Raw genomic sequence first — 16,601 nt, 5'->3', positions numbered from 1 at the left:
GTATATGATTATAATAAAATTATTTTTTTAAATGTAAATAAAATAAAAATAAAAAAGCTGAACTTCTCATAAATGGTGTTAAGAAAACTGGATAGCCATCTGGAAAAACAAAGTTTTTTCTGTACCTCACATTCTACCCTATGATAAAATCCAGATGTATCAGATTTAATGTAAAAGATGAAACTACAAATGTGTCATTGAAAATATGGGCAGATTGGAAGAGGAAACTCCTTTCTAAATAACACTTAAAATCTAATATCCATTCAAAGGAAAGGTTGATAAATTCAGCTTTTAAAAATTAAAATTTCTAGTAGCCTGTCAACTTCACCCCCACTGTAAAAAAGGCCAGGAAAAAATTCTGGGACTCATACTGGCAAATGACCGGTCTCCTTACAAATCTCTTTTTTTTTTAAATAATTTTTATTTTCCAATTATAGTTGACATACAGTATTAGTTTCAGATGTACAACATAGTGATTAGAGATTTATATAATTTAGGAAATGATCACCTTGATAAGTCTAGTATCCATTTGAAACGGAACATGTTTATTACAGTATTATTGACTATATTCCCTATGCTGTACTTTACATCCCCATGGCTTATTTCATGACTGGCAATTTGTACATTTTAATCCCTTCCCTCTTTTCAGCTATCCCTGCAACCCCCTTCCCAGCTGGCCATCAGTTTCTTCTCTTTGTTTCTGTTTTGTTTGTTCATTTATTTTGTTTTTTAAATTCTACATTTGAGTGAAATCATACAGTATTTGTCTTTGACTTATTTCACTTAGCATGATACAAAGTGATCCACAGCTTGATTGCTGCTTGTACTGGGCTTACGGCTGCTTAGCAAGAGGGATGTGGTACACCAAGGCCAGATGCTGCTTGTTTGGGGTTTATGGGTCTTTGAGAGATTTTAGGAAAGTCTGTAGCCTGAGCTGAGACAGGCTGTTTGGATGGAAAAGCTGCTGGAAGAGGCTTGGGCAGGTCTACAAATTGGGTGGGGCGAGGTCTCAGAGGATCACCAGGATTGGATGAAAGATGTTAGCCAAGTTGTTGGATACTCAGACTTAGTGCCCATCTGTACCAGTGCTTACGTGCAGGGTTGGGGGAGGGCTCAGCAGTGGAACAAATGCCTCCTGCCAGGCCACCCCTCCAGCCCTGAAGCCAGACAATTCAGTTGTATGTCCCAGTCGTTTTTTGAGCTCCTGCCCCAGCAATGAACCTCAGAGCTAGTGAGCCCGTCAGTAAGTCTGTGCGCGGGCTCTTCAAGAGGAACAAGTTGGGCTCTAGCAGCCCTCCATCTCACTCAGCCTTAATCTCTGCAGGTTTTCACAGCCAGAATTTATTGTCCGTGTCTTCCTAGTAATGGAATCCCGGGCTAGGGATCTTGATGTGGGCCTGGGATCCCTCGCTCCTCAGGGGGATCCTTTACAAGGAGATGTCCCTATTGATTCTCAAATGCTACACGAGTGTGGGACCAGCCCATTTTGCATCTCCGCTGCTCCTACCAGTCTTGTTATGGTTGCTTCCGTATATTCTCAGTTGGAGGACTGTTATTCAGCTAGATTTCAGCTGTTTCTGGATGGTTGTTCTGTAATTTAGTTGTAATTTTGATGTCATGGGAGCAGGTGAGCACAGTGTGTACCTACTCCATCATCTTGACTGGAAATCTAGTCTTTATAAAGTTTTTATAAACCATCAAGGAAAAGATGAACAGCCTAATAAAAATAATAGGTGAAAGATATGCCTAGACAGTTCACAGAAAAGAATGTATAAAATGACTCAACCTCATACCGAGATATCGTTTTTTCACCTATTAGATTTGCAGTCATCAGGAAGTTTAAAAACATAGTAGTGTATGGCAGGGTTTTAGGGAAAGAGTCACATGGCTGATAGGGATACACATTTACAACTGTGGAGACCAATTTGATAATGTATTTCAAAATCACAGGTTTATTCTTTGACCGGAAATTGTTTTTGATAAGTTATCCTACAAATGTGTGAATTAATATATTTACAACATATTTATTAACAACATTTATAATAAGATATGTTCAGAAATAATAGGGAACTGGTTAAATAAATTGTAGTATGTTTATCAGTGAAAGATATCAGCTGTCAGAGATAGCTCTTTTTCCTCTGTTAAGATCTCCAAGCTATTGAAGAAAAAAAAATGATGCAGAACTCTGAATAAAATATGGTATTTTTGTATAAAAAAGAGGGAAAAATTAAAATCTGTATTTTTGCTTATGATTGTGTCAAGAAGTTCTGGAAAAAAAAAACCACAAGTAAATAAATGTAGTAACTTATGGAGGGGCAAAGATAGGAGGAAGACTTTTTCCATTTATGTTGTTTTGATTTTTTTGTTTGTTTGAACCATGTAAGTTACATTACCTAAACCAGAGATTCTTAAAGGACAAAACTTAAGTTTTAAAAAGTCTTATTTCTGAAATGGCTAGTTAGAAGAAGAGAAAAATAAATGAGAGAAAGATATGAAGAAAGATGGTAGCTTAAAAAGGGGGTGGAGAATACATACTAAAGGAGAACAAAAGACAAGATTAGATATATGGATAACAGGAGTGGGTAATTTAAAAAGATGACTGGAAGGTGAGTTTGCATTTATTTCATCTTTGGCTTACTTAGCTATCATAATTCTGTTTAGTTTGGGGGAACTGTAGGGACTCGTTATTAATAACAAACATTTATACAAATCACTTTTAAGACATTGATATTTTGCGTACATTTTTGCTAAAGGAAATTTCTTAATGTTGCTTCTAGTTAAGTAAGCTGTTAATTCTCAATCATCTATTAGAATGTGATAGATAATAAATATGAATTTTCCCCAGTTAATTTATTTTGAGTTTAATTGCTAGCTCCTTCAGGAGAGAAATAACTTCTGGTTACTTTGCATGGAATTGTGTTATCATGCAATATTTTTTTAATCGTAACTTTATTGAGATATAATTTATAATATCAAACAATCCTACCCCTGTAAGGTGTGCAGTTCAGTAGTTTATTCACAGAGTTGTACAACTGTCACCACAATCTAATTTTTAGAACATTTTCATCACACTGAAATACTGTGCCTGATCTTCACAATGCTTGTCAGTCTTTAAGTTACTGATTGTCTCAGTGGGTTTGCTTATTCTGGATATTTCATATATATGGAATCATACAGTAGGTAGTCTTTGTGTCTAGCTCCTTTTACTTAGCATGTTTTACAGGTTCATTATTGTTATAGTGTGTACTTTGTTACTTTTTATAGCTGAGTAATATTCTTTGTATGGATATACCACATTTTGTTTATTTGTTCATCAGTTGATAGACTTTTGGATTGTTTTTACTTTTTAGCTATTATGAATAATGATGCTATGAATATTCATGTATAAGTTTTGTGTGGATATATGTTTTCGGTTCTCTTGGGTTTATGCTTTGGAGTAGAATTGCTGAGTCATATGGTAACTCTATGTTTAACATTTTAAGGATCTGTAAACTTGTTTTCCAAACCAGTTCTACCATTTTATAATCTTAACAGCTATATATGAGGGTTCCAGCTTTTTCACATCCGTGCCAGCACTTGTTATTGTCCTTTTTTAAAAAAAATTTTAACTATCCTATTGAGTGTTGAGTGGTGTTTCATTGTTCTTTTTTAAAAGATATTTTTATTACTAATTTATTTTTTTTAATTCCCCCGCTCCACTTCCACCCCTGACCTACGGATGTTGCCGTCTCCCCTTAAGAGCTGGATCTCTGAAAGCAGGGCATCTCCTTCCACGTGCTCATGGTGCACACCTGGGGCCTGGTGCACCTGGGATATGGTCTGTGGCTCTACCTGGGACGCGAACCCAGGACCTTCTGCGCGCAAAGCAGACATGCTAACCACTACTCTGTGGAACCCTCCTGTTTCATTGTGTTCTTGATTTGTACTTCCCTAATGAGTAATGGTGTTGAACATCTTTTCATGTACTTCTTGGCTGTTCGTATATCTTCTTTGGTGAAATATCCATTCAGATCCATCACCTATTTTTAAATTAGATTATTTGTCTTTTCACTGTTTAATTGTAAGAGTTCTTTTTGTATACCAAATGCATATCCCTTATCGGATATATGACTTCTGAGTGTTTTACCCCATTCCATGGGTTGTCTTTTACTTTTTTAAAAAACATAACATGAAGTTTATTATTTTAATTATATTTAAGTGTACATTTTGTGGCATGATATACATTTACAACATTGCGTAACCAAACAAAAACCTTGTAACTATTAAGCAATAACTCAACTCCCCTTTCCTCCTTTCCCTAATTCCCAGTAACCTCTGTTCTACTTTCTGTCCCTATGAATTTGCCTACTCTAGGTAACTCATGTAAGTAGAATCTTCAGTATTTGTCCTTTTTGTATCTGGCTTCTTTCACTTAGCATATTTTCTTCAAGGTTCATCCATGTGGTAGCATGTTTCAGAATTTTATTCCTTTTTATGGCTTAATATTTTTTATATGTGCATACCACATTTTGTTTTCCTATTCATCTGTTTATGGACATTTGGATTGCCTTCATCTTTTGGTTATTATAAATAATGCTGCTATGAGCATTAGTATACGAATGTGTGACTCAGTCCCTGTATTCAGTTCTTTTGGGCATGTACCTAGGAGAATTGCTGGGTCATACGGTAATTCTGTTTTGCATTTTAGGGAACCTCCAAACTATTTCCCACAGCAGCAATATCATTTTGTCTTCCTTTTCTTGATAATACCCTTTGGAGCATAAAAGTTTTTAATTTTGATGAAATACATTCTGTTTATTTTTTGTTAGGTTGCTTGTGCTTTTGCTGTATCTAAGAAATCATTGCCTAATCACAAGTCAAGATTTCTTCCTATGTTTTCTTCTAATGGTTTCAGTTCTCACATTTAGGCCTGTGATCCATTTTGATTTAATTTTTGTTTTATTTTTGTATATTTTTGATGTGAGTTAGGAGTCCAACTCCATTCTTTTGTGTGTGGGTATCAGATTGTTCCAGCATCATTGTCAAAAAGACATTCTTTCCCCATTGAAGTGTCTTGGCACCTTTGTTGAAAATCAGTTGACCATAAATGCAGGGTTTATTTCTGGACTCTCAATTCTTTTCCTTAATATATATGTCTATCCTTGTGCCATTATCACACTATCTTCCTTATTACTGTAGTTTTATAGTAAGTGTTGAAATTGGGAGGTGTGAGTCTTCCTACTTAGTTTTTCTGTTTCAGGGATTGTTTTGCCAATTCTGGATCTCTTGCATTTCCATATGAATTTTAGGATCAGGTTGTCAGTTTCTGCTTTGACTCTGTAGATCAGCTTTGGGAATATTACCATCTTAATAGTATTAAGTCTTCTAATCCATGAATTTCGTGCAGAATTAATTGAATTCTAAGCAATTTACTAATATTCCTTTTTATCCTTTCTCGCTTTTGAGAAATTACTTTCTGACCTTAATGAGCTTTATCATCTACATTCTTTATTTAAAAATATATACCTATTCTGTTAAAATTATTATCTGTACTCATCTTCCCTTTTCATCCTAGTCTCTCTGGGATCTTGTTCGTTTGATTATTCACCAAAATATTTCATTTCAACTTTAATTCAGTATTCATAGTCAATTTTTTACTTTAATGGCTCCTTCCTCTCTGCCTTCAAATAAATGTCTCTCCGTCTTCAACAATACTTACTCTTGAATGGATGCCTTATTTTTCTTTTCATCTCCTTTTTCTCATTTCTTCACTTCTAGACTTCTTTAATAGGTGGTCTCTTCCAGCTTCCATTGCTTCATTAGTTATTCACGCATTATCCCCTTTGCCAAGTGCCTTAATGCCTTAACTTTTCTGGACTTCAGTGTTTCTTTTTTTGTAAAATAAGTGAATTGATCTGTATTAGTTGTGTTAAGCTCTCATTCTAGCCTCTGAGTCCTCGCAGTCATTACTCAGAGCTCTAAGTATACAAAAGTGGAACTGTTCTGTTCTGAATTTTGGGTGACGTGCATAGAGCTATTTGCCACACCAGCATTAGCCTTTGGGGCCTTTATGAAACCCCCAAGAGTACAGTTTGAAAGTTATTGCAAAGTCACTGCAGCCTTAAAACTTGGTAGCTCTATAGCAATTACTGAAGTTACATTTTTGAAAGTTTAAAATAATTTACTTGTTGCACAATTAAATTCTCTTCATCAGGCACCATTTCTTCTGGATATTTTACAATATCTAAACCCTTAGTTGCTCGGTTATTCCCCACTAACTTTCTTTTTCTTGGCTTTAATCCCATACACACAATCTCTTCAGGTGCTACTTAGCTTAGATTCTAACACTGCCAAGAAGCTTTTCCAGTTTATATCAGCTCCCCGTAACATTTTTTTCCATTAATAATCCATTAATAATCCCTTATGCTATCAATTTGGCACTTAAAAATTGCACAAAGTATTTTGAGCTATATAAAGATAACTTAGGCCCAGATTCAAACCTAAAGAAATGTAATCTACTAGAAGAATAGAGATGTACAATAAAATTATTGAGATGAAAGCAATGAGTGCCAAAGGAGAAGTACAAATGAAGTTCTGTGGAAGTTTAAAGAAGATAAAGATAATTTTCCCCTTGGAGAATAGGGCAAAGTATCTCAGAGGAGATGGGTTGGGTCTTGAAGGGAATGTAGTACTTTAACACGGTTGGGCATTCCTAACTGAAGGTGTGGCTTGGGCATTCCTAACTGAAGGAGCAGCGTGAGTTAAGGCAGAGGTAGAAAAGTGTGAGATCGTAGGTATTTTGATTTGGTTGGAGGACAAAGTTAAGAAGAGAAATAGTGGGAAATAAACTTGTAAAGGCAAACCAGAGCTGGACATAGTTTTGTTATGTCTTTATGATATGTGTATCTTGTTTTCCCAGTTATGTTATTGAACTCTTTGAAGGCAAGTAGTATGTCTTTAACCTCCTACGGAAGAGTTATGGGTAGTGGAGAAGTATTTAGTAAAATTTTGTTGAGTGTATGAAAGGTAGAAACAGTAGTTTCCCAAACAAGCGTTTTTCAGGGTAACTTCTTTCATACCCTTCTGTTTATTTAGATTGTGGTTTCATCAGTAAAAACTATTTTATATCCCCACAGTAATAGTTCCTTATCTCTAAGAAGTCTTTAAGAGATTTTTAAAATATGAGGGGGGCAGGGGAGCGGGGATGTTGTGTGTCCAGTTAACAGTGCTCAGTTTTACTCGTTTCCAGAAGGACATGAGAAATGCTGGTCTGAGTTGAGAAAAATGGAATATAAACAAACTACTTTTGAAACTTAGTCACGAAGCTCTTTTTATGTTTTAATAAATTAGATTTTTAAGACTATTTTTCTAGGATTCAGATTTCATTTAACCAGAAATATTTTTTAAAGAAATTAAGAATTAAAAAATTGTACCCAAGAATTGTGTTGAACCGTATATGGGTAACATTTCTCTCTTCAAAAATCTTTTTAAAATATTATTTTGCATGATTAAAAAAGATTAGAAACATCAGCTACTCTACTGAAACAGTGTTCATGTTGCTATAAATTCCTGGCACTATTGGTCTCTATGGAAAGAATATGTTACATATACACATAATTGAAAGTTTCAGCAGGGAAATCGAGTATGCCTGCTTTCAGCTACTTGTTTTCAATGGCATATGCCAATCTCTTTTATTTTTATAAAGCAAAATATTCTTGAAAAATTAAATCGGAAGAAATCTTTAGGGGAAACTCATTTAAAAAGCAAATAATGACAACTCAAAACCTATTTATTTAGAGATTCTTTTAATTTATTATTTTACAATATTTTTGTTTAAACTTTCTATATCATGTACTAGGTGAAAAACCATTTCGCTGTGATGAATGTGGTATGAGATTCATACAAAAATATCATATGGAAAGGCATAAGAGAACTCACAGTGGAGAAAAACCTTACCAGTGTGAATACTGTTTACAGGTAAGAGGTGGTTTGAAATTCTTTTTTTTTTTTTTTTAATCCACGTCATTGAGGTTTGAACATTTGAAAATTCTTCTATCCTAAATTAAATTATAAAATAATTCTGATAAATTAAATTAGAAACTGTTATTACTAGAACTATTTGAAGAACTTCCCAACTGCTAGTTGGTTAGATTTATAATAGATAATTGGCTTGGCAAATTAATTTGGAACTGTCTACATTATTATACTTCTATCTGTCTTTATATTAATTGCTTTTTTCTTTTCCTTTTCTTGGTTGACCAAAAACACGAACTGAAACAAAAAACTCACTCTGAATTCAACAGTATTTTTCCAGAACAGATCGTGTATTGAAACATAAACGTATGTGCCATGAAAATCATGACAAAAAACTGAACAGATGTGCCATCAAAGGTGGCCTTCTGACATCCGAGGAGGATTCTGGCTTTTCTACATCACCAAAAGATAACTCACTGCCAAAAAAGAAAAGGCAGAAAACCGAGAAAAAATCATCTGGGATGGACAAAGAGAGTGCTTTGGACAAATCTGACCTGAAGAAAGACAAAAATGATTACTTGCCTCTTTATTCTTCAAGTACTAAAGTAAAAGATGAGTATATGGTAGCTGAGTATGCTGTTGAAATGCCACATTCTTCGGTTGGGGGATCGCATTTAGAAGATGCATCAGGAGAAATACATCCACCTAAGTTGGTTCTCAAAAAAATTAACAGTAAAAGAAGTCTGAAACAGCCACTGGAGCAAAATCAAACAATTTCACCTTTATCCACATATGAAGAGAGCAAAGTTTCAAAGTATGCTTTTGAGCTTGTGGATAAACAAGCTTTACTGGACTCAGAAGGCAGTGCTGACATTGATCAGGTTGATAACTTGCAAGAGGGGCCCAGTAAACCTGTGCATAGCAGTACCAATTATGATGATGCCATGCAGTTTTTGAAGAAGAAGCGATACCTTCAGGCAGCAAGTAACACCAATAGAGAGTATGCACTGAATGTGGGTACCATAGCCTCTCAGCCTTCTGTAACACAAGCAGCGGTGGCAAGTGTCATCGATGAAAGTACCACAGCATCCATACTAGATTCACAGGCACTGAATGTGGAGATTAAGAGTAATCATGACAAAAATGTTATTCCAGATGAGGTACTGCAGACTCTGTTGGATCATTATTCCCATAAAGCTAATGGACAGCATGAGATATCATTCAGTGTTGCGGACACAGAGGTGACTTCTAGCATATCAATAAATTCTTCAGAAGTACCTGAGGTCACCCAGTCAGAGAATGTTGGATCAAGCTCCCAAGCATCCTCATCAGATAAAGCCAACATGTTGCAGGAATATTCGAAGTTTCTGCAGCAGGCTTTGGACAGAACTAGCCAAAATGATGCCTATTTGAATAGCCCGAGCCTTAACTTTGTGACTGATAACCAGACCCTTCCAAATCAGCCAGCATTCTCTTCCATAGACAAGCAAGTCTATGCAGCCATGCCCATCAATAGCTTTCGATCAGGAATGAATTCTCCACTAAGAACAACTCCGGATAAGTCCCACTTTGGACTAATAGTTGGTGATTCACAGCACTCATTTCCCTTTTCAGGTGATGAGACAAACCATGCTTCTGCCACATCAACACAGGACTTTCTGGATCAAGTGACTTCTCAGAAGAAAGCTGAGGCTCAGCCTGTCCACCAAGCTTACCAAATGAGCTCCTTTGAACAGCCCTTCCGTGCTCCATATCATGGATCAAGAGCTGGAATAGCTACTCAATTTAGCACTGCCAATGGACAGGTGAACCTTCGGGGACCAGGGACAAGTGCTGAATTTCCAGAATTTCCCTTGGTGAATGTAAATGATAATAGAGCTGGGATGACATCCTCACCTGATGCCACAACTGGCCAGACTTTTGGCTAAAAAAATATGTAAATAATACTGGCACTTTAGAACAGATTAATCAAGAGTGGGGTTACTCTGTGTAAATGGAGTGCTGTACAGATTTAAAAGCAATGCGATATAACAAGTTAAGCTGATATGAATAGCAAGATAATCCAATAACTGCATTTTGTTTGGTTAGTCAGCATTCTTTGAACTGCCTTACATGTTGTCACCTTTATAGAAGCAATGCATTACTTGTTTTAGATCAGAAACTTGCTATTCCACCTACACCACATTTAAAAGGAAAAAAAAAAAAAAGACTTTCGCACAATTGTTTCCTAACTGATAACATTGTACATTCTTAGGAGGTTAGTAATTGTGTGAAATTTACTCATACTGTTTCTTAAGTTTTTCAGCATAGTCATTGCACTTCAGCAGGGAATCTGAGTATACTTTACAGAGTGAACTTAAAAGTTTAAATATCAAGAGATTATGGCTTAAATAAATTAGTGTGTCCTATGGGGGAAAAGAAACCAAGAAACCACCTTTTAAAAAGAATGATATGCCATATACCCTTGATTTTCATTTTGCGTTATATTGACATGTTTTTTTTTTTTTGAGAAAAAAAAATAATAAAAATCTGATAGTCTAAGACTCCACTATTTAAAAGCCTAATTACTTTTAAAATATGCATACTTTCAAAACTTTTACCAAAATACGTAACTGTTGAAGCATTCACTTCTCTATGGAAGTATGCATATTGGTGTCAGTTTCTTTGTACAGTTGTACCTAGATATTTTTTATGATTTTTCATGTGCAGGTATCAAGATTTTGAAGTTTTAGTAAGAAGATATTCTGTAGATTACATTCCCAAGAACATAATGCTTACACAAAATGTATATTCCATGTTTTAAAGCTTAATTGTATTTTACTTTACATATACATTTCAGTTAACATAGAGCACTTAGAATCTATTTGGTATTTTTGATTTCTCAAAGTAAAAAGATTAGATTTTTAGGTTGATATGGTTGTGTCATAATCATCTCATAATTGACAATTTTAATTTTGGGCAATAAAAGGAAATTGGGTATCTTTGGAACTGTAAGACCTGGTTTAATCCTTTTCTTTCTTGAATCTTGATAGATTGGATAATTAAACAATATCCAGAGAAACTAAAGAAATGGGCATTTTAATTGCTTATTTTATCTTGAGTTACTTTTTAACGAACACTGCTCATTACAGTTTTACAAACCAAAAGTGTTTACTAACTCCAGTAACTACAGTTTCTTTTCCAGCTAGACGAGTGATCAGAAACTTTTTGTTGCATTTCAAAATCTAAATAAACTACAGACTTTATCCTTATACCACGAATGTTTTTTTTTTTTTGATACTTTGTCTTAAAATAATACAGCATGGTACAATAAATAGTGCTTATATATACATATATATACTTTTCTGAAGAATGATGGTTTGAGTTACACATTGGACAGTTTAAATTTTTGGAAAATAACAAATTTTATTGATTTTATCTTATTTAATGTTTCAACTTTTTTTTTTAAGTTTCTGTCATCTTTGTCACAGTGAACATACTAATATAGCACCAGTGATAATCTAAAATTAATACCCTTGGAAAATGAAACTTTATCGTTAATTTCCATTTTAACTTTTATATTAGCCCTATAGATCTGTAATCTTTGCTTTAGTATAGAACATTATACATTTAAATTATTTTTTTCTTTTATTTAATGTTATCCCAAGATCGTTCTCTCGTTAAGAAGGGAACAAAGATGTATTCATCCTTAACATCTTTTACATTTATTTTGAACATATTGGTGTTTTTATTATAAGGAATATAAATTATCTTTAATATGGTTTCCTCTACACTTTGGTTATTAAGCTTTGCTTGAAATGTTCATTTTTCCATTTGACAGCTTTCTCTGCTGCCATATTTTTCAAGAATTTTAGACTTCTTTGAAGTAGATATTTAAGTTCTGCCATTATCGACTCTTAAAAATGGTGTGTGTTATGTTGCACATCACTTTTGCAAGAAGGCTTCATTCAGGTGAGATGTTAAAAATGAAACTGTGCACTCCCTAGGTAGACATTTGTATTTTTCTCATACTGCTATTTGATGATAGTAGGCCTTTATTTCCTGAGTTGATTTTTTTTTTTTTTTTGAGCCTGATCAAAAATTTCTATTTAGAACTTGGTGTAGTTCTTGGTACATTATAGTTTTTGTTTGTTTTAACATCACCTGCACAGTTTTTAGAATGTGACTCTACTGCTGAGCAGTTAGGGTAAACTAAAGAAGGAAGGCCTTTGAAAATGGTAGTTATGCAAACAGAATTTCAGGTGTTGCATTCCTGTCTTCAGTACATTTATTTAAATCTGTATAATGGCAGACATTTCTACCACATTATAAGCATTTTTTAGATAAGCGATATTTTGGCATAACTTATTGACTTACCATTTAAGTATAGTTATTATTCTCTTACTGTGAAATTCTAAATGCCTACCAGAGCTACCTTGTATAAACATCTCAACATTTTGGGTTTCCCAGTTTGGTTTAGAAAGTTATTTAATTTCTCTTTGGGCATTAATAGAGAAAGCAAGTAGCCTTTTGTGCTGCTTTAGATCAGAATATTGAGGATATGAGATATCCTTCTGCAATTTGTGTTTCTCATTACTTTCAGTGAGCAAATTGTTCTATTAAAACATGCTCTTACCCCCTTCTACTTTTGGTCAATATGAATGAGGTATGCTTTTTCACTTAGGACCTACTCCCGTTTGAAGATTGGAAACATCACATTAGATGAGGTAATATCTCTTGATCAGCTTCTAAAAGCTTTTTTTTTTTTTTTTTGACATTGCACACATTTTGTTTGGTTCAGAATATCTTGAGTGGGTTTTAAATTCTGGCGGTCTACTTGCAAATTTTCTACTTGATGCCATAAAAATCCATCCTTTTAGCTCTGGCTGAGGACTGTCAGTGGTTGGGTAATTTTCTCTTTGAGAGGCAAAAGAGGCCTTGTGCTCAGGGTGGGCTTTCATTTCCACAGGTGAGAGAAACTTGCAAAGTGCCAGCTAGGTTAGATCTTTTGCCACTTCTTTCATTTTATGAATTTGGGTTTTTAAAGGGCTGTTAAAAAAAAAAAAAAAGCCGGGAAACTTTAAAAGTAGGCATTACTCTAACTACATTTCCTAGACTTAGACCATGTTAAATTAGAACTCGTTTTTTTCACAGTATATTTACTTGAAGAAGCACTATTATAATCAGTGAGACCTTTTTTGATTCTGCAATTTAATTTAAACTTTTTCTGTTTCAAATTACCTTTATTTCAGGGAAATAATTTTCCAATTGTTTTTGCTATATTCTGCAAATAAAAACCGTATGTTTCCTTTATTCACTTAAACTTTGGTAGGAAACAAACTAGAGCAGACAAACATTTCTTGTGTTTGTTGCTTTCTTTAATCCAATGGATAAAAAAGTAAAACCCTGTAAACATTATTTTATTTTTTTATGCAATACCATGCTGTAAATATGGTTCATCAAATAAGGATGTACCTATGATTAAATCTTTAATTCTGCACAGTTAGAGTTTATATATAAACGTGTCTTGACAATCAAGGACTTTTATGTGAGTCTTCCTTTATGATGTTTATTAATGTTATGCATTCCATTTGTTTTGAAGTGAGTACCAATGTGCTAATTTGTATTGTCTGAAAGTATGTAATGTTTTTACAGCTTGTTTTTAAGAATCTGTAAATATGTACAAACAAATCACAGTACTGCTTTATGTTAGAAGGCATATGATGTTGTACTGTATGTAAGCAATAATACATAGCAGTGCTAACTTTACAAGTAGCATCAGGAAAGTTCTAAAAACATTTCAAGAGTTATTATCCTTATTTCATTTAATAATGATTATCTTTAATCAGTTTTTATAAGCAAATTCCATTGTTCCTCCTATTGGAACGTAACACTGTTTACACAGCATAACTGAAGTTGCAGGGGAGACAGGCTAAATCTGACTTCATCTGTATTCACTTTCACTAAGCATTGAATGGCCTTACCACTCTTCTGCAAGATGGAGGAAGACCGCAAAACTTAGTGCCCATCACACTGAAGGAAGGGGGTGTTTTTTTTTCTGTTTCTGTACTGCTACCTAACTTTGTAGTTTGCTTTGAATTTTAATATTTGTTTCTGTTTTAGATTCAAGCCCATAAGTTTTGAGGTGACTTCAGCTCCATTGTGAAATAGTTCTCTTCATATTTCATAACTACATTTCAATCATTAACTTTCTACTTTGATTTTTAGATTCTTATTTTTCAAGCTTGATTTCTCAGCTGATGAGATGAATTAATTCAACTTCAATACAAAGAAAGACAAACCTACTGTAGTTTGAATTGAATAGATATTATACTGTACAGAACAGCTAAATATTTGAACACACATCACTGCTTTAGAAATAAAACCGCCAATTTTTAAATGTATATGACCTACATTTTATAGGAGAAATGTTTTTAAATGCTAGTCATTTATATACATGTGCTTTGAAGGATTTGCTAGTTCACTTCTGTCACTTTTTAGTACACTGGTATCTTTTATATGTAATGTATGCTTTTTATTGTAGCAAAGCATTTCAGTAGAAAGAATTTTGCAACAATATGGGGGAAATTTTTCATTGTTGGATTTGAATTATACTGGATTTTATCTGTGTAGTCTTACTTGTCTTTATTTTAATGCTGTCTGGAAGGGAACTTGGTATCCAAATAAAGCAGGTAACCTCATTTTACTTCAAGGGCATACTGTGTAGTGCTGAATTTAATCTGGAAATCTAATGACTTTGAAGAGAAACAACTTTATAAAAATTGTACAGAGGAAATTAAATGTGTGATGGAAATCCTGATGGTGGAACACGTTGAATTTTCTGATATATAGTGTTATTTTCCTGGGATCCCCTATGCCTTCTTTGTATTTCAACTAATAAAGGAAAAACCTTGTCACTGAAACTGGTAGGATGATAGGATATTCTGATTACACAGTATTACTTTTCCTATCCCATTTTCTGACCCTTTCTCAATCACTGTAAATTTTTATTTTCTATTTCCTATTGGTAATTAAACATGTACATAATGTAGACACTGTTGTATAGAACTGAATGAATTGAGTTGCTATGCTTGAACGGATAGCTAAGCGGAAATATTACAGATACTGAGAATTCATTAAATGCCAGAGCAAATTTACAGGAAAAAGGGAGGTATCATGTGTCCTGGGAAGGTCACAGCAAATGTTTCTTTAATCCTCTGTGAAATAAATGTGAAAGAATCAACTACAAACTTAGTATCTGATACAAGTGGGTCTTTCCTTCCCCACCTCCCCCCAAATATATGAGCACTAAATTTCAAAATCTCAGGTGAAAATTGCTTTGCAATGAAACTTACCACATTGAAATTTTCACTGTTAAAAGATATTTGTGATATTTTTAAATACAGACTTTCATATCAGTAGTCAGCAGCCTGACAATTGAAATTCGATAAGTCAGTATATTTTAAAATATATTTTACCCTCCAAATAGAATTGTTTTTAAACAATTGGGAGGATTTTTTCTGTTTGTTTAAATACGTTTTTTATTGTCATTGTAAAAATAAAATCTTGCTTGACCCATATTATGCCATGAACGAATTGCTGAGCCTTTATAATACATTGAAAGCTTTTTTTCATGCATAATCATGGAACATAGAAATGTTCTTTAAACTGACCTATTCATTAAGAGGTTTAATGAGTTTCACAGCTTCTGGCATTAATGTCATGTAATTAATCTTGCCATTTGGAGTTTATACCATTTTATGTATTGTGATGCTAAAGAAAATTGTTTTATTTTTAATCGAGTTATTAGACTAATTTATATTTGCAAATTCTGCATTTTAAATGTGGACACTGGCTGTTTGAAAAATAAAAAAAAATACAGAATACAGTTTTATGAATAATTTCCTAGCTGAATTTTTCACAATATTCTGAACCAAATAACTATTGGTAAATATTTTAAAATGGTGGTACATAGATTAATACTATAAAGAAAGAGATGTTTATGGAATTAGCTGTTACACAAATTGGGTAAAAGTTAGGGTCTTTAGCTTCGTATAGAGCGTTATTAGGCAGTTCTGAAGTGCAGGAGTCAAATGTTACTGTCCAATATTTTAGAGTTGAAATATGTTTAACAGCTAAGAATTTATGCGATTTCTTTTTTCTTTACAGATAAATTTTATTAACCTATCATATGGGATTTTTTTTCCATTAGTGAAGGTAGTTTTGTTTTCATCCGTTTACCACCTTGCTAGTCCCCTGTCTTGTGACCAGTGGGACACTTTGTAAGAAAGCTGTCTGCAGTTAGTGCAGTCTGGGTTCTTGAGACAAATATAGACTGGCCTTTCCAGAGATTAATCCTAGGACCTTGGCTTTATTGACATGGTGCTTTAGCCAGTTACACAAAGTAATATGGCTGATACTCTGCTGATCCATTTCCTAAGTCCCAATTTTTCTTGAATACTTAGAAATAGTAAGGAGTGGGGTCAGAAGATATTCTACATGTTACTCCTCCCACCTGAAGATTGCAAGAAAATGAAATTGAAGTCGCTAGAATTAATGTGTAATTGAGTCTTACATGACAACTTATGCACAAAAGTATGAAAATATTTATGGTTATATGTTTGGATAGAATTTAAAAATTTTCTTCAGGGTGCTGGCTGTTCTTTCCC

The 16,601-nt window shown here is 33.9% G+C and overlaps 1 protein-coding gene across 8 annotated transcripts in view; it reads left to right on the top strand.

Annotated features, from left to right (window-relative positions):
- ZNF148 (zinc finger protein 148) overlaps positions 1-14,638 on the top strand; it is a 107,992-nt gene extending 93,354 nt beyond the window's left edge. For all 8 annotated transcript variants that reach the window (XM_039843244.1, XM_039843241.1, XM_039843246.1 and 5 more), the window contains 2 exons: positions 7,838-7,956; positions 8,283-14,638. In XM_039843244.1, coding sequence (XP_039699178.1) covers positions 7,838-7,956; positions 8,283-9,881 — 1,718 coding nt within the window. In that variant the 3' untranslated portion in view covers positions 9,882-14,638. The remainder of the gene's footprint in view (positions 1-7,837; positions 7,957-8,282) is intronic.
- Positions 14,639-16,601: the final 1,963 nt, after the last annotated feature.

This window comes from Pteropus medius, unplaced genomic scaffold (assembly GCF_902729225.1).
Source record: "Pteropus medius unplaced genomic scaffold, Ma_sr-lr_union100, whole genome shotgun sequence".
Lineage (NCBI taxonomy): Eukaryota > Metazoa > Chordata > Mammalia > Chiroptera > Pteropodidae > Pteropus > Pteropus medius.
The sequence above is the reverse complement of the archived record's forward strand: the minus strand, read 5'-3'. Positions and strand labels throughout refer to the sequence as shown.